An 18,472-nucleotide genomic window follows, 5' to 3' on the forward strand; every position below is an offset into this window, starting at 1 on the left:
TGTTACATACTGCACACAGGCCCTTGCTGCCAGGCTGGTGGCCAGCTGTGGCACTGCAGAATGGCTGGTCTAATCGGAATCCCTTTCTCTGTTCTCTTTGCAGTATGAGTTTAAAGCCAAGAACATCAAGAAGAAGAAAGTGAGTATCATGGTCTCCGTGGATGGTGTGAAAGTGATTCTGAAGAAGAAGAAAAAGGTGAGTGACTCTGGACTGGAAACTGGCAAGCTAGGCGTAGGCCATCGTTTCTTTCTAGAACATTATCCAGTGGCCTCTGCTTTGACCAGCAGTAATGTTGCTAAGCCACAGCTGGAGCATAGTGAGGCAGAGGCCCCTGACCCAGTGGGACTATTGCTCAGAATGAGTCTCAGTAACTCATAGCCTGTGGGTCATTTCCCAGCAACCTCATGTTCAAAGTCTCTCCTCCATTTGAATATCTTTGCCCTTGAGATGTGTGTGTGTGCACGTGCGTGTGCGCATGTGTGCATTTGTGCATGCGTGTGTGTGTGTGTGTGTGTGTGTGTGCATGTGTGTGTAGACAGAGTCTCCTTATGTAACCTAGACTGAACTTGAATTTGCATTCCTCCTGCCTTGGCCTCCCGAGCACTGAGATGACAGGTATATTCTCACACCTGGTTTATCTGAGTCCCATAATGGGAAATGCTTCCACACTAAGTGACACACACGGAGCATTGCTCAACTCAAGTCCAAAATGTTTCAAGATTTGAAATTGCTGGGGCATCATAACAGTACTGCAAAAGTTTCTGATGCTGGGCCGTTTCAAATTCAGATTTCCAGACTGGTCAAGTCTATGCTAACATTCTCTGAATAGCATCCCCTCCCCCAGTTCTCTGAAATGTGAAACTTGCCAGTGTTAAATGTTTGAGATAGAGATTGTCAACCTGAAATTAGTAACAAGCTTCAGGGGCCGGGGGAGCACAAGAGAGGAGGCAGCCACCTGAAACGCTCAACCCCACCCCAAGTGTCCAGCAGCCCCCACTCTGTGTGACTTGTGGCCTCCTTTCACATCTGCTGCTGCCCGTGGGTAGTGCCTTCTCCCTACTCGCACAGGTCTGCACACTGCACATGGCCATGGGGGAGACCTAAAGTGTCTTCTTCTGGGAAGTTCTTGACTAAGAGAGATGATGAAGCACGTAGATGCCTCTTAAGTCTCTGGGATTGAAATTATAAGTGAGGAAAGACCTTATAACTTGCGGAAGACCTTTTCAGAGTTGGCAGAACCAGTCCAACGCACATTCCTGGTTCAGGGATACTGGTTTCTATCATGTGTGTTAGATTGCTTTCCTCAGGTCTTCACATGAGGGGAACTGGTGACTCAGCACCCTCCACGGGTAAAACCATTTGTGAGCTTTTCCAGGTGACAGAATGTTTTCACACCTGTTGTTACACAGCCCTTCACCAGTCACTGTGGCCATGTCATTGGCTGGTGATTTCTTCACGGATTTGCCCCGCCCCTTGCCAGGGGCTGAGTTACTAGTCTTTCAAACTTCAAAATCCGGGGAGCATTGTAGAGGGGCGGGAAGATGATAGGAGACCAAGATGGGGAAGAGTGCTCCGAAATCTGCCCTCTGGATATGCTGGAGGTATGGGAACCATGAGCACACTGCAGCTGCAGCTGCCTGCACATGATCTACACAAAGAAGCAACAGGACGTGACTGTAGGAGGAAGACTAGTTAGGGAGGAGGGGTCAGCAGCAGGGAGACTAGTTAGGGAGGAGGGGTCAGCAGCAGGGAGACTAGTTAGGGAAGAAGAGGGGGTCAGCAGGAAGGAAGAGTAGTAAGAGAGGAGGAGGGAATCAGCAGGAGGAGACTAGTTAGGGAGGAGGGATCAGCAGCAGGGAGACTAGTTAGAGAGGATGGTGGTCAGCAAGAGGAAGACTAGTTAGGGAGGAGTGGTCAGCAGGAATGGGAAGGAAACAAGAGCAGACATATATATAAATATGTCTGCAAATATAATCACAATACATTGTATGCATGTAAAAAAATTATCAAAAAATTAAAAAGGAGAAAAAAATGCATAATAAACTTTTTCCTCTGGCCTGAAATATTATCCATACTTACAGTTATGAAGCTATGATCCCTGGGATGCTAAGTCACATGACCAGCTCAAGGCAGAAGACGTATAAACTGGGCTAACAGTTTCTTAATCCACTCTGAAGTAGAATTGTCTCCTGGACCAGAGATTATCCTCATAAGCACACATTTCCTACCCATCTGAGGCAAAACACATGAGAAGGCAATTTAGTATAGGGCTGCTGGGTGGACACAGAGGCAGGCCAGCTCTGCCTATTCTCCATTAGGAGTGTTGGGTCCACTGGATGTTCATATTGACCTTGTTGGGGGTACAGTTTCTCGAGTCTATTTGACAGTCCTGGACAAAGCTTCCCTGCATGACGGTCTGACTTCTGTTCATCTCTGGCTAACACTCCTCAAATCTCCGCCCCACCCCCCTTGTGCATATTACTTCTCGCTAGACCCCTGGGAACTATTATGTCCTCTTTAGGTAGCTGAGTATAGCTCTGCTACCATCCACTATGGAGTCGCTTCAGGTCTTGTCCTTACAGGATAGTCTTATTTCCCAACTCACTCAGGGCTCCCCCTTGTATCGGGTACCACGTGTGGTGCCATCACCATCATGTCTTGGGAGACAGGCTAGATCACACACCGACAAGGGCAGTGGAATGCTGGGGTGTTACCTGGGAGAGAAGCCACCCCCTCTTTCCCGAAGTACATGAAAGCTAAGCTCGGGCAGCATGTCTCTGAGGGAGTCCTGGGGACTCGTGACTCACTCTGAAACTGCATGCTTGGTAATCGGTAGCATTTGCCCTTCTGCCCCAGCAAGGAGGCAGTGTAGCAGGTTAGTCCTAGATCTGATTCTTCCCATGCCAGCTTGGGAAACATGGGAAAGAGGAGCCTCCTGTCTTATTTTCTCCACCCACGCCCGGTGTCCATTTCAGGGCCCGAGCTGTGCTGTGGATAATGCCTTTAATCACTGTGTGCATATTCTACCGCCTCTGGCAGATGAATGTGCATTAGCAGCAATCAGCCTTTTTGTCGTCCGCTTCCCACACGACTGTCGTGGTAGCTGAGAGAGCTGCCACCAAACTCAGACACACTCAGTCTCTTTCTCCCTCGCATAGGGTTGAGAAGGGCTTGACATGCCACAGAGTAACTGTTCAGTTTTCTACAAGGAAGTGGAGCAGTCAAGTGCCAGGAGTTAAGGCCACCATGGTTAAGGCCTGGCCCTCTTGCCCCCTAACCATGGGCAGAGCAGCACAGCTTATATTCACCCTGGTGTTCCTGCCTCGTACTCAGTAACTTGCTTGTGAGATGTTGACTGGTCCTCCCTCCTGCAAGAAGCATGTTGGTTTTCACTGGGTCGGGGTGACACAGTGAAAGGAGCCCTTGGCAGAGGCAAGAAGACCTGGGTTCTAGTCCTGGCTCCACGCTTCCTGGCTCCACCCTTCCTGGCATATGTTCCGGGCAATTCATTTTGAGCTTTTAACTATGAAGTGAAGAGATGCCTTGACGAGGATCTTTGTAAGTTTTTCAGTTCAAATCTCAGCACAAGCCGTGGAGCCATGCTTTTTAATGCTTGTATGTAGATCCAGGTCACATGTATGTCAGAAGCCCCTGACAACCTACTTGGCTACAGAGAAAGCAGACCTCCGAAGCCAGTTTCAGTCTTCCAAGGATACACTGTGGTCACACACCTCCCAGAACAGCCATCAGGTGGCCTCGTTGTCTTCAAACTGTCCATGACTGATCAGTGATGGAGTTCTTCCCACCGGAAGAGACATGTTTTAAAGGGACCCCTGCTGCCTATGAGCTTTATAAGGCCAGGACTATCTTAGCTCAACATTTTCTTAGATGGCCTGACATTTCTAGAATGTTTCCGTTGCCTGTGGCTGTGGGCTAGCCATGTGAATGGATGTTATTGTATGCAGTCGCATCATTAAATCCAGAAGAAATCAGCAGTGAAGTCTTTTAACTGTTGCTTTTGGTCATCGCATCATTTTCCTTTTCTGTCACTGTCAGTTTAAGGGACTGAGCAGGGAGGGAGTGGGGAGATTCCCGAGTTCAGTCCCCAGAACCAGTGCAAAGAAACTGAGCAGAGGGCCTTGGGAGATGGCTCAGTAGGCAAAGAACTTGCTGTAATTAAAGATAGAAGTTCAAGATCCCTAGCACTGGGTAAAGTCCAGACAGGCATGTGAGTTTTTTGCAACCCTAACCCTTGGGACATGGAACCAGGGGTCCTGGCTAATAGACAAGCTAGAATCAGGGAGCTATAGTTTCATTGAAAGACCCTGCCTCAATAGCCGGAGGACAGCTGCAGAGGTTAACTTCGTGCTTTTACATGTGCAGGTATGTAAATAGAAAGCATATTCACCCATGCACATGCAAAACATGCATGCATACATGCCACATATACACACCTCACCACATATAAAGCTGAGCATGTTGTAATTCAGCAAAGGGGAGCTGGAGAGAGGTGCATCTCTGGGACTTGCCAGCAGCCAATGTAGCCTCCTCGTTGAGCTCCAGGCCAGGGAGAGACCTTGTCTCAAAAACTAAGGTGGATGACTCCTGAGGAATGGCTCGCCTGGGACTGACATGTGCAAGCATGTCACACACACACACACACACACACACACACACACACACACACCTATCAAAGAAGGATCGGTGTTTAGTAGTAGGATTTGTTCAGATGGTACAAACCTTCATGCATTTTCCCCTAGTGAGGGCAAGGGCAATAGCCAGATGTGAGATGGTCACTCCATTGCTGTGTAAAAACCATCTTTTTGGTTTGCTAACAAGCATTTATGAATGCACTCTTCCTGAACTGGTGCCAACTTAAGATAATGAATCTTAAGTTGAATTAGTTTCAGAAGCTCAGTTGCTAAGATAATTGGCTTTGCTTTGATGTCTTCCAATCAGAACATCATTTTCAATGTTCAAGGAGGCCCAAGTAGTTGTCTTTTCTGTGTAGCTAATCATGCTCATTTATTAGAATCCTAGAACCACACTATGGCTCCATTTGCTGGGGAGTAGAATCCTGACTAAGATTAACCTTCCGCTTCATTCAAGGAATTTTTCTATTAAACAGCTCGGTTTCATGTTTTCAGATTTCTTCTGTAAACCACTGACTTTATTAGACTAAGGTGACAGATTAGAAAGGCTTCAACATTCTAATGAACAAATACTTACTCTGGACCCACCATGTTCTGGGAACTATAGACTGGAAGCATAGAGGAACTAGGTGTGTGTGTGTGGCGGGGAGGGGGGGCAGTGTTTGGTTTTTGACTTTGTTCTGATTTTCTCTATTTCCACCTTCCAAAGCAGATGAAATAACATGTTAGAGAAGACATGCTTTCTTCACACAAGAGACTCACATACAGTTGGGACACACACACGGGGGAGGGGGAGTGAGAGTTGTATGTTTATGTTTCACAGGTACATGCACATGTGTGGAGGGCAGAGGTGAGTATCTTCTATCATTCTCCACTCTATTTTTGAGGTATGTGTGGTTTCTTCCCAATCCTAGAACTCACAGGTTCTGCTAGGCTGATCCCCTGCCTTGGCCCCACCAGTACTAATGTTATAGGCAGGTGCTTTCAGTGCCTTTTATATGGGTGCTGGGCATCCAAATTCAGGTTCTTAATGCTTATGTGTAGCAGGCACTGTCCGGAGTGAACCATCTCTACATCCTTAACATAACTATTTCATTTTTAAAAAAATTATTACATTTGTGTGTGTTTGAGTCTGTTATCTGCCTTTCTGTCGTCTGTCTGTCTGTTATCTGATGAGGAATCCAAATTCAGTTCCTTATGCCTCCATAGCATATTTGACTTTGGCCACTGTCTCAGCCCAAAGCTGTTTCTTAAAATCATTTTTATTACGTGTGTGTGTGTATGTGTGTGTGTGTGTGTGTGTGTGTGTGTGTGTGTGTGTGTGTGGCTTGGTGACAAATGCTTTTACTGCTGAACTCTCTTGCCAGCCCCAAGCTGACTACTTCTGATGGCATTTACATATAAGGCCATTGCAGCTCTTGGAAAACAGCACTAAATGTATCTTGTATTTTGGAGTGCCGGAGGGTGAACCCAGGGACCCCAATCCCACATTAGAGTAATTAATTTATCTCTTTCCCCACCTGCGTGTGAGCCTCTCGTGGGAAGGGAGCATGTCTTCTCTAACTTGTTATCTCATCTGCTTTGGAAGGTGGCAAGAGAGAGCGAGGGACAGCAGTAATTACACACTAAGATGATGATGGGCGCGCCTGCTAATAATAGCGCGCGCCGACACTGAGCACCTACGCTTTCTAGTGAGTGGTCTGCGGTGCACTCAGATTCTCTGCATCCTCCCGTATCCCATGATGTGAAAACCATTCTCATACTCTGCCCCACCCCCATCCCTTGCTTATTATTGTTCCAGCCCTGAGGCTTGAACTCGGGACCTTACACACGCCAGGCAAGCATTCTACCACTAACCTGCATCCCCAGCAAAATCCAATATTTAACTCCTATTACCAAGACCATCACCTCACAAGGAAATTATCGTATTGTCCAAGTGATAGTGTTACTATGGAAACAAAGCATTCTTTCTGAGCTCGCTGGGTAAGGAAAGGAGAATTACAGAATTACAGAATTACAGAACTGGAGTTTAGAAGGACTTCAGAAATGATCTGGTTTCTTACCACCGCCCCAAGTGTAGCTGTGGCCATGGAGGAGGAGCGGATGAGAGCGAGGTCACCAGATAGTGACAGCGCGAGATTGTGAATTCACATCCCAAACCCGGTCCTGTTGTCTTCCTATCGGATTGTATAGGACTTTATTTCCTAGTAGTTTTCAAATAATCACATTAGAAATCACACACACTGTGTGGGGTTCATTAGTCCTTCGGTTTTGAAATGTGCTATCCTGGAGCCATTGATAATCCTGTGCATAGAAGACAGCTTTATTTTCCGGCTAGTAACTGTTCACCTGAAAGCAGAGGAATGTGTCAAGCTGAGTTTATACAGCCTTTGGTTTATAGAGCCTTGCTAGGCCTTTTGTATTCATTTTAAAATAAGCTGCCATTGCTGTCTGGTGAGTGAATAATGCCAAACTGCAGGCTAGACTGTGCTGCCTCTGGTCTCCAATAGGTCAGCAAATAAATTTCAGTACACATTCCTTTTCTACCTCTGGGTTCTTATGAGAGGGCTCAGTGCATAAAGGAATGAAGGTTCTGGATCCGGGATGTGCCTAACCCATTATCAGACTCAGAGAAGCGCACGCAGGTCCTTCACCCCCACTCTCTCAGTTGGAAGTGGAGCCCTCCCTGGCAGTGGAGAGGAAAAGATTTGTATTTCATCACCTTAACAAAGAGCATAGGGTTTAGAAGCAGATAAGGCCGGCTGTTTACAACAGGAGGAAAGAGCCTTAGCGGGAACTCATTTGCTCCCACAGCCTCTGTGTTCATCTTTAAAGCAGGAGGCCAATTTTAATATGGAAATGGAAATGTTCTGCAGAAATTCCCTGCTTAAGTAGATCAGTGGGGGCTGGAGGTGCAACTCCCTCAGTAGCGTATTTACCTAGCGTGCATGGGGCACCATACACACCAGCTGTAGGCCTACAGACCTGTCATCTGAATATTTTGGAGACAGGGGACAGAGGATTAGAAGTTTAAGGTCATCCTTAGACCTGTATAAGTTCAAGGCTAGCCCTGGCTACAAGAGATATTGTCTCAAAACAAAACAAAAACCAGTGTGTGTGTGTGGGGGGGGGGTGATTGGAGAGATGGCTCAGCAGTTAAGAGCACTTGTTGCTCTTACAGAGGACTCAAGTTCCGTTCCCAACCACTAGGTGGCTCACAACCATGGGTAGCTCCATTTCCAGGAGATCTGATGCCCTCTTCTGACTTCCGCAGTCACTAGGTGTGCATATGGTACACATAGATCCATACATACCTGTAGGCAAAAACACTCATACATGAAAAATAAATAAATCTAAAAAGCTTTTTAACAAGCAAAACGGGCCCAATGGGTTTTTCTTCCGTAAGAACTAGGAGACATCTGAGAATAAAAACTGAAAGAGGTAAAGGTTGAGTTCCCTCCCTCTCTTTGTCCTTCCTGCCCTGCCCTGCCAGTCTGAGAAGACACAGGCACCAGGCAAAGGCCTAAAGGGCAAAAGGGGGCAGCATCCGGGAAAGGCTGATGACTGCCAGACTGTGGGGCCGCTTGGTTAGAGCCACTGGGACTGCCGGCAACCTCAGGACTGGCAGGCCATCCCTCAGAGACTCCCTACTATTCCTGGGAGGACTGCTTTTCCTCCTCAGCACTGGGCTAGGAGCAGCCAAGCCTTGCGTGATCCCTGCTTGATTGTAATGATGGCCTGCAAGATACAACAGTCAGGCACTAGGTTAGCAACACTCTCTCTGGATCTTATTTCAGTATGCTCTTGTGCCCACACCTTCTAAACGACTTTTTAAACTACTGTGGAAGTCAGGTAACAGTGGTGCTCGCCTTTGATCCTACCACTAAGAAGGCAGGGCAGATCACTATGAGTTTAAAGGCCAGCATGGTCTACATAGTGAGTTCCAGGCCAGCCTTGGCTACATTAATAAGACCCTGTCTCAAAATAATGAAACAAATAAATTAAGCATTAAAAAGACTCTATAATAAAGAACTTATAAAAGAAAGTGGAGCATCATGTTTAGAGAGATGGTGAGGCTAATAAACTTGGGCTCACAGCTCCCATAAAAGGCTCCGCAGGGCCCTGGGGGTAAGCAGGGGACAAGGAATCAGAGGTAGGAGACATACACCTAGGGCTGCAGAACAAGGTGTGGCAGGAGGCTAGGTATTTGTGTGTTTCGCCAGGAACCAGCTCCACACTTGTGGCCTGCCTCCATTCCATTATATTATATTTGCAGAGCTGGTGGGAGGTGAGTGTCTTCTTGCTGGAGACTGTGCTAATTGGTCCGCCACCCCTTTCTACAGTTAATGCTTACACTCCCAGAGGGTCCGTGTGAGACATGTCTGGGGTGGAAGGAGACTGAAGGTAGCCCTGCTGCTCCTCCCATGCTGTGAAGGACACCCTGTCCCCAGAGGACACCCAGAGGAGTCCCGCTGGAGGTTTAGAGGCCTGGACCCCTGCTCTATCCTTCCACTCCACTCCAGACTGGGAACGTCTTCATTTCCTGCCTGTCTCGGAGACTACAGCTGAGCCAGGGTGGAGAGTAGCAAAACTAAAAATGTCCTCACAGCTACCAAGAATTGAAGGCCTATTTTCAAGCATTTATGTAAGGAGAAAGGGAAGGGAGGGGGGAAAAGGGGGGAGGCTGTCTTTGGATACAGCTTGGAGTTATGAGGGCTTGCTGAAGATGGTTGAACCAGTTTGGCTATAATAACTGTTCAGTTATACCTTCTAGTCTAAGTTTGAAGCTAACCTTAGTTTATGATCTTGTAAAGATCAGTTATTAGTCTTCCTTCCTATTTTCATTCTCTCATTATTATTATTATTTTGCTATTTTTTCATGAAAAAGTATTTCCATTTGGAAAAGAGAAGGAAGTGGTTTGTTTGTGTTGTTGTATATTTGTCTTTAAAATGCTTGCAAAACAGAGGAGATGAGAAATAATTTCAGACTAAGGAGAATCTAACAGTTCTTCAGTTAAGCTGGGGTTTACATAGCTCAGTGGTAAGGTGCTGCGGGAGTCTCTGGGTTCCGTCTGCTGTGCTGCAGAAACAAAAGCCCACCATGGTCTTCAGTTAATGCACTGCGGAGATGCGTGGAGCTTCCCCTGGGTGGAGCTATTCCCAGCATTGCATGGTGTATAAATTATCCCCAGCAGTGGGGTCAACATTGTTCTAAGAACCAGGAAGACTGGGTTCTTGTCCTGATGAGGTTGTAAACCAGGAACCACACCTTATTCTGGTGAGCTATGTGGATGAGGTGGGCAGGAAGAGCACCAGCTGTACGACAATATTGAGGGCTGCAGACCTTTCCATCCTGATACTTTTGGAGTATCATTGGCACATGGAAAAGTCTGGATTTAAAGAAAAAACAAAATTCCTGTTTGCCTTAGATTCTTGGGAAATCAAAACCTTGGAGAGGCTACCCTTCCCCTAAACCTTTTGAGTTACTGTGTTCATTTCTTGCTCTCTTCATACAATTATTGGATTCACCCAAGGCTTTCTGCAAGGTTTTTAATGAAGAGGAGAAAGTTTTAACAGGATTTTTCAGAAAAGGAAAATAATTGGGTGAATGTATTGCTGAGAGTTTTCCTTCCTTCTAAGGATGTGCTCTGTGGATGTAGGAATTGCTCCTAAAATTAATTTCTGGCTTCAGTAGACTCTGCCAGTATTGGTTGATTCCCGTGAAACTCATACAAGATGCCTGGAGTCTGGCCTTGCCATCCTCCTGTCCAGGAATGCCAAAAAAGGGAAATAACTGCTTGGCATCGTTTTGCCTCTCTACTCTTTCCTTTTAATGGAGAGGTTAGTTGCGTTCTTTAGTGTTGCAAAGATGAGTCCTCCCAGGGTTAACTTTGAATTGGAGGAACAGACTGGACAGGCCAGAAACGTAATCTAGCTCCTGGTTCGGTCTCAGCATCACAGTCACTTTGAGTAGAAATATATGCGGGTCACAGAAACCATCTGCCATTACTGGGGCTTGGACCCTGGATACCAGGAATTAAAAGATTGTGGGCCGAAGTTCCTTTATGCCTCGTCTTTTCCAGACTCAGAGTTGAAGAAGCTGGTAACCCAGATAATCTATGGGAGCGCATGTAGCCTGCTCTCTAGCCAAAGGAGAAGGAAAAGATCACCTTGGCCAGGTAGAACACTGTTGAGCATAACTGCTCTCCCAGGCAATGCTTAGAAAATAAAGTTGTTCTCTAAACCCCCAGTGAGGCCAGCCTGGCTAAGTAGAAAACTGACTTGCTCCACGGCTGGGCTAGAGTCAGGCACCCTGTCCCACCAGAAAATAAAGTTTATTATAAAAATCTTGCAAATACAGCACATCATACAATGAAGCTAACCAGACCTGAAGACTATAAATCTCAGTGGCCTCCTATACAGTTAGAGTACCATTCTGAAGATGGGAAGGTGAGAGTAAAATCTCACTCTGAGAGGAAGACAAAAAGGTAGGACGTGTCTTCCCCAGGCTGCCAGATCTCATAAAGTTACCTGACAAAAACTTTTAGGGGGTAGTCATAAAAATGCCCTTGGAGCAGTCACAGATCCTCTTGCTTTTATTTTCATTTGGAGATCATGCCTTAGTACGTTGCCCAGGTTGATCTCTAACTCCCGGGGTCAGTAATCCTCCTGCCTCAGTTTGTTGAAGTGTCACCAGGTCTGGCTCCTGTCTTTGAACAAATAAAAAAGTACAAAGTAGATACATAAGAAATTAGTATTAATGAGAATTAAATAGAAATCTTAGAAACAAAAGAAATGACAGTTGAAATGAGCTCACCAGAAGGGCTCAGAAGCAAATAGTTGATGCTTTATAAATATTGCTGATGGAGTTGAACGGTCAGGCAGAATAGATCATGACTACAGGAGTGTCTTAATTTAATGTTCATGTTATATAAAAAAATCCACCCCCAAATCAAATTACACCTCATGTATTTTATATTGTTATTTAAATAGTGCTTATAGTAAACTTTTGAAGGTTGGAAATAGCCATTCAGCTATTTGGACTTTAAACCTTGAAAATATTTCTGCTCATCAGCTGGAAAATGGCTCCAGTGGATGCCCGTGGGGTGATGAGACAGCTAATGAAGGGGTGAAGCCAATGGGTTCAGGGTCATGTCCTTACCAAAATACAGCCAGGGCTGTGCTTTCCTCCCATGCTGGCCAGACCACAGGTGAGTCAGAGTCAAAGGGCTTCAGAGAATCAGGGTTGCAGGAGCAGGTGTCGTATGTACAAAACTTGTCACCTATGATAGCAGAAAGTTTGGACAATGTGTCCAGTAAGGGCGGTTTGCAAACCCTGGAACTATTTAGTAAAGAAGTTCTGAACCTGCTATGTTTCCATTTCTGAAGGGGTTCTTAGAAAATTAATTAGTCTCGCCATTCTGTGCTATTCTAAATAGGCCATTTAGAACATTAGAGGGTAATGAATAGTCATTATGAAAAAGACTCTCTAAACAATAGTTACAAGTTAGGTATAACTGAAGTTTTGTGGGCTGTAAAATTGTTTAAATTGATTAATATTGAGTACTTGTGAACCAGTCTAAATCTACCTCTAGTTTTGCATTGATGTTACATTGTCAAGGGCTGGAACTGCTTGTACAAGATCACACCAGCCAAATTCTCAACAGGGATGGAGTAGGGACTGGTGAAGTTCCATCCTCGGCTGAGGAGCTGTTGGCCATTGGTGGCATCTAGGAAAGAGAGTCAGTTTCATGCTCCCATAGATGGTCCTGTACCTGTGCACAACTAGGCTACATTAAATGGACTCAGTGGATAGAAATAGAAGAGCTTATGATGTTGGGAAGGAAAGGTGGTGAGACAGGGAAGGAAGTGGAAAGAAGGATCAAAACACATTGCATGTATCTATGAAATTCTCAAACAAAGTATTTAAAGAAAACAAGTGTGTGTGTGTGTGTGTGTGTGTGTGTGTGTGTGTGTGTGTGTGTTACTCTCTGGGCCTGATCATGGTCTCCTGTAATCTCTTGGGGAGCTTTCAAACCTCCATGTTTTGAGAGTGGCTAGCCATCCTGTGGCTTCTATTTAAAGCCCCACCTCGCTAAAAGACCTCATTCACTAACACAGTGTTTCCCTGCTCTCTTGAGTCTTTTCTTTTTGTGCACAGACTAATGCAATCTCCCCCAGTTTCCCTTGACAGCATGATGTATCTGTGACAAAGACCAGAAAAGGTGGTGCAGGCTTCTCTGTGTCCCTGCACTGGGAGTCAGGCCTGAGGGAAGGTGGCTGATCTCAGGAGCTTTCCCTCCTCACATTGGGGTGCTGCTTACTTCTTTGGGCGCTTCAGTTTGAGTTTTCTTATCCCCACTCTTATCCTCAGTCTCTTCTGCGGTCACAGCAAGTTGGGCGCAGCCAGCATGAATATCCTTTTATGAGGAACTGCAAGTGCACTAGTCAACTTACCTGACCCCCGGGTTCAGTCCCTATCCCCTCCCAGCGGAGCCTTGGGTTGGAAAACATCCTCCACATATTCTGAAGGTTTATCTTTGCCCCCTTCTCTGCTTTATTCCCCCTTTTCCACTCCTCTGGATTGATTAAAATAAAGCCTCCTCACCGCCACCTTACTTTCTATAAAGAAATTTAGAGTCCGCCTGTGCTCCCATGAGGTCTTCTTGGCTCCTTCCCATCCTCTGTGCCTGGAGAGACGCTTTCCTAAAGCGCCTGGAGGAAACTGATCAGACCAGACACATGACATTTTCCACTTGTCCTTTTGAAGCAATCAACTCTGAGCCTCTTAGAGGGAAAAAGTCAGGAGCAAATGCGTGTGTTTGCATATGCATTAGCAGCACAATGTGTGCCCTGGTTCTGTCCTGAGGACAAGCCTAACTTATTCATTTACAGCTTCTTTTATTGCAGAAAAAGGAGTGGACATGGGATGAGAGCAAGATGCTGGTGATGCAGGACCCTATCTACAGGTAAGAGCCCAGCCCAGTGCTCAGGAGGATGCAGAGCCCCAGGGACCCTTGCTGTCTCCTGGAGCCATCTCTTTTGCCGGTGGGTGCAGACCAGTTTAAATAAAGTACTAATGCCTTTCCCCTCTGAGACCTGCAGGTGGAACTATCTGTAAGGTTAAAAGTTTTTCTGGTGATGAATTGCCCTGAGGGAGGTTTGAGGGCTCTCTCGTTGCTGTTTAATTCAAATGGCCGCCTTGTAATTGGAGACCTTTTCAATTTGTGGGTTTTGTGCTACTTGAAATTCCATAATTGCATAGATATTGATCATGGGAAGAGAGATAACTGAGTTAGCACATCTCCCATACTTCCAATTCCCCAGTGCTGTCTCTTCCACTTTTCTTCCTCCTTAGAATTTGAACATAGAAAAGAGGTTTTGGTCAGGTGAAAAAGCAAAATGTCCCAAGGACACCCCCAGGACAATGTGTAGCCCGGATGCTTATGATCCTCCAAATTTATCTGTGGATAACTTACCCCTCGAGCTGCCAGCATGTGGATGGGTGGTGTATGGAAGTAATTAGGTCATGAGGGGAGATGTTTGGGATTGGTGATCTGATAAGAGAGGTCTCAGAGAGTTGTTAGTTTGCTCCTATACTACACAGGCAGGCTCTTGGGTACCATCTCTGGACCAGCAAATAGACCTTCATCAGATACTGAGCCTGCAAGTCCCTTGATCTTAGACTCTCCAACCTCTGGGACTGTGAAAAGTACAATGTTCATTACAATCTGGTTTATGGTGTGCTATTGTAGCAACTTGAACTGACACACCCTCAGAAGTTGCTTTCACAATTAGATTGGTACGACCCCATAAAAGTCCAATGGCTGCCACCCATATGTTTTCTCTAAGGATGAGAAAATCAGTAGCAATAACACAAACCCCAGAGCTGTCCCTGGAACCAAGGCATGACCCTGACTTGTGGGCATCATTCTTCCATCCCAGATTCTGCAGATCTAACTCCTCCCTTCTTGCTGTTCTCTCCACTGGGAAAGGAGTCACCTCTAGGAGAGTCTGGAGACCTAGACTTAGACCTTGGCCTTTGCTAACTCTCAGATTATTGCCATGCATTTGGTGACAGAGTGGGTAAGGGCTCTTGAAAGAGTTGTTTTTAGTGTGTTATTGCAACTTGTTTGTTTACTTGTTAGCTAATTGAATAAATAATTCATCACTAGGCTGTAAGGCTCTTTAAAGGAGGAATTATTCTCTGTTAACCTTTGTATATGGTGTGTCAAGCCTGTGCCCGGTCCATGTGAGGCACTTAGTAAGTGTGCAATAGGTGGTTAGATAAATGCGTTAAATTACGGTATGAAAATTAGCATAAGTTATGGTAATTCACAAGAGGGAACAATTACTTTCTAGTTGATTGATGAGGAAAGGCTTTAAGAAACAGATTGTATTGGCCTAGAGACTATAAATAGACAAACCACTACACTGTGCATTTTGTAAAAGGAAGAACCTTTTATGTGAATGTGTGGTATCTGTGTGTGCAGGCCACATGAGTGTGGGTGGCTGTAGAGGCCAGAAGAGGGCAGCACATCACCTGAAGCTAGAGTAACACTCACTGTCTGATATAGATGCTGTAAAGTTTGGTCCTGTTTTCTCTGGAAAAGCAGCAAGTACTTTCAATATTGAGTCATCTTTTCAGCCCCCAGATAGAGGGTTTGTTTGTTTTTGTTTTTGCACCATGTACATAAAACAAAGTGACCTTTTGCAGATACTGTTCATGATTTTTTTTTCTTGAGACAATGTCTTTGTGTAGCTCTGACTGTCCCAAAACTCACTATATAGATCAGGCTGTAAATGAACTCACAGAGGTCCATGTGCTTCTGCTTCCTAAGTACTTAGATTGCAGGTATGCACAACCATGCCTGGCTTGTTCGTGAATTTTAATTTTGCCTATTCTTGGTTGGAAGGACTTTCCCATTTCATATACTCTAAACAAACTGTTTGCTTTTAAATACTTTTATTGACATTTCTTTAAAAATGAGAATATCTTTAAAACAAATAACTTGACAAATTTCGATGTGTATGTACATTTGTGAAACTGTCACTTTAGCCAAGATAGTAGACAATGTTGTCACTCCCCAGAGTCACCTTGTGCCCTCTCTCATCCTTCCTCATCCTGCTCCATATTCTGCTGACCCCCACTCAACTACTGAATTTTGAGAGATTCTGAATAGAATTCTTTTCATGCATATGATGGGTGGAACTTTGAGTCCAAAGAAAGCCTAGTCTACAAAGTGGGTTCCAAGACAGCTAGAACTACATGGAGAAGCCCTATCTTATAAATATATTTTTTTTCTAAGTATGTTTTTTTAACTTAATTTAATTTACTTATTTGACAGGGTCTCATTATGGAGGTCAGGCTGCCCTCACACTTGCAATCCTCCTGCCTTGGACTGCCAAGTACTGGGGTTATAGGCAGGCACTACTATGTCTATTAAGTTTCAAATTTTGATGGAAGTAAAATTTATCATAAAATCTTTCCCTGACTCAGAGACTTTCTGTTTTCATCTGGGGCATGATAGTTTTAGGTCTTATTTATTTATTTATTTATTTATTTATTTATGTTTTTTGAGACAGGGTTTCTCAGTAGCTATGGAGCCAGTCCCAGATCTAGCTCCTGTAGACCAGGCTGACCTCGAACTCACAGAGATCCGCCTGCCTCTACCTCCCGAGTGCTGGGATTAAAGGCATCAGCCACCACCGCTTGGCAGTTTTAGGTTTTATGATCATGCAAATGGTTCATTTTGGTTCCATGTGAGGGGTGGACTAAGTCGACCTCCTCCTCTACTCCATCCACTGTCCTCTGTCCACTGCTGTCTACCACCCATGGATAGCCAGTTATCTTGACCCCATTTGTTGAAGGTTATCCTTATTCCACTCAACTGTCGTTGCATCTGTATTAGAAATCAGTGAGCCATTTCTTTATGGTCAGTTTCTATTCTGTTCATCTAATTATATTGATTCTTGAAATTGCATAGTAATGACCCTCCAACTCTCTTCTATTTCTGAGATTTCCTTTAATTTGTGTAGTATATTTTTCCCATCTATTCATTTTTAAAAAGAAAAATATACCCTAAAGAGGGGAACATCAGTGAATTTTTAAATGAGTATTTCTTTGCTTCAGAACACATGCACGCATTCTGTCTCTTCCTCTCTCTCCCTCCCTCCTTCCCTCTCTCCCTCCCTTTCTCTCAGACACACACACACACACACACACACACACACAGATTTTTTTTAAAGTGTTAGGATTTGATGGACTATTCTAGATGCTATATTTACTTCCACAATGTGGAATTTAATGGTTCTTAAAAATTGCATCATGTTATCATTTGTTTATGTAACTAACTATGACAGGTCTTAGCTTGTGGTAGTTTCTAGACTTTTAGGAATATTTAAAGTAATTGCTTTGAATCCTATTTTCTGTGTTCTTTAGTGTTATGGTTTTCTTAGCCTAAATACAGAAATGAAGATACTATATCTACATATCACTGTTAACTGCAATTCATTTGAGCCTGTTTGGGTTTTGAACTTTTGAGAATCACGGCGCAGTGTGAGCTTCAGGATGACTATGGGAATATGTGGTAAGGACTTTGCTATGGAATGTAGACTTGCACAGTTGGGTGGTAGCTGCAAATAGAAGGTCCAGAAAGGGTCAGAGCAAAAGCCTTCACCCACCTTGCCTGCTGTGGGTTCTGAGTCAGAGCATCCGGGAGCAGCTGGGAGCCTGAGTTAGAGTCTGCTGAATTTTACCTGCAGAGGGGCCAAGTGCAGGGTCCATGCGAGGCTGCTGGCTCTTCCTGGCAATGCAGTAAAATTTCTGGTGTCAGACCTGGGCCCACTGCTATTCAGAAGAGCTGACAGCTGTGAAGGAGAGCCGGATACAGGACATACAAAAGTGAGGACAAGCTCCAAAAAGTCATTCGAGAGACCCGTGATGCCCAGATGCTCCCTCTAACCCCCGATGATCTCCAGAAGAGAACGGCTGCCGCTTCTCCTCCACCATCCAAATTTCTCACTCGTCTGTCTGATGGGCAGCCCCCAAAAGGGATCTTTGGGAGAAGAAGATCCTGGAACACAAAGGTTTAGCTTGATCGAGTTCACTCAGTAAGAATTTATACAGCAACCTAGCAGCAGGCTGACTCTCCCTCCTAGTTTTCTGTGTGTGCGTGGCTTTAATGAGAACATCTTCTTCCAAGTCACACATGGAATAAAACAGAGATGGGCCTGGAAAAGGAACAGCATGAGGGTTTTATTGTTTTTATTTTCAACTCTTTGCCAACCTTGGATTTTATTTCTTTCATGAGGATGCTTATTTTACCTTTTATTTTAAATGACATAGTTCCTAGGATAAAAATAAGTCCAATAGTGAGTGTATTTACTTATTTCACATTGTGGAGACCGTTGCCTTTGAATTTTAGTATTACTGCCTGGAAATCTCCTTTCCTACTCGTATTGAGCACAGACAGAATTAGCATATTTGACTACATCCGTCCCTGTGATATTTATATTCCTTGCTAGTAGAGATTGAACTATAAACAACCCCTCCCCTACTTTTTTTCCTTAGTGCTAGAGGAAGTAAATTAATATGACTCAAAAGTCTTTGGGAAGCAGACTAGAGTAATTCTCCAGTTCTTTCAATGACCAAACCATGTAGCTTTGTTCCCAACAGGCTTCCAGACAGTTCTCAGAAATGACATTAATATCCAAACAGCTGCTGTGGTAATTTGAGTCAGGCAGGTGTATTCCAGTGTTGATCTTCCACCTCCATCCATGCTTTGAATCTCGAGTAAGTGAGAAATCAATTACTCGG

General features: G+C 44.8%; 1 protein-coding gene across 4 annotated transcripts in view; it reads left to right on the forward strand.

The window, feature by feature from the left end:
* The window catches only part of C5H1orf226 (chromosome 5 C1orf226 homolog), a 297,311-nt gene that overhangs the window by 205,138 nt on the left and 73,701 nt on the right, over window positions 1-18,472 (forward strand). For 3 of the 4 annotated variants that reach the window (XM_085687715.2, XM_087906163.1, XM_048452753.3), the window contains exons 3-4: window positions 104-196; window positions 13,549-13,622. In XM_085687715.2, the coding sequence (XP_085543841.2) occupies window positions 104-196; window positions 13,549-13,622 (167 nt within the window). The remainder of the gene's footprint in view (window positions 1-103; window positions 197-13,548; window positions 13,623-18,472) is intronic. The other variant, XM_085687716.2, reaches the window with a different exon arrangement.

The sequence above is a fragment of the Myodes glareolus genome, chromosome 5 (genome assembly GCF_982192425.1).
Source record: "Myodes glareolus chromosome 5, mMyoGla1.1, whole genome shotgun sequence".
NCBI classification, from domain to species: domain Eukaryota; kingdom Metazoa; phylum Chordata; class Mammalia; order Rodentia; family Cricetidae; genus Myodes; species Myodes glareolus.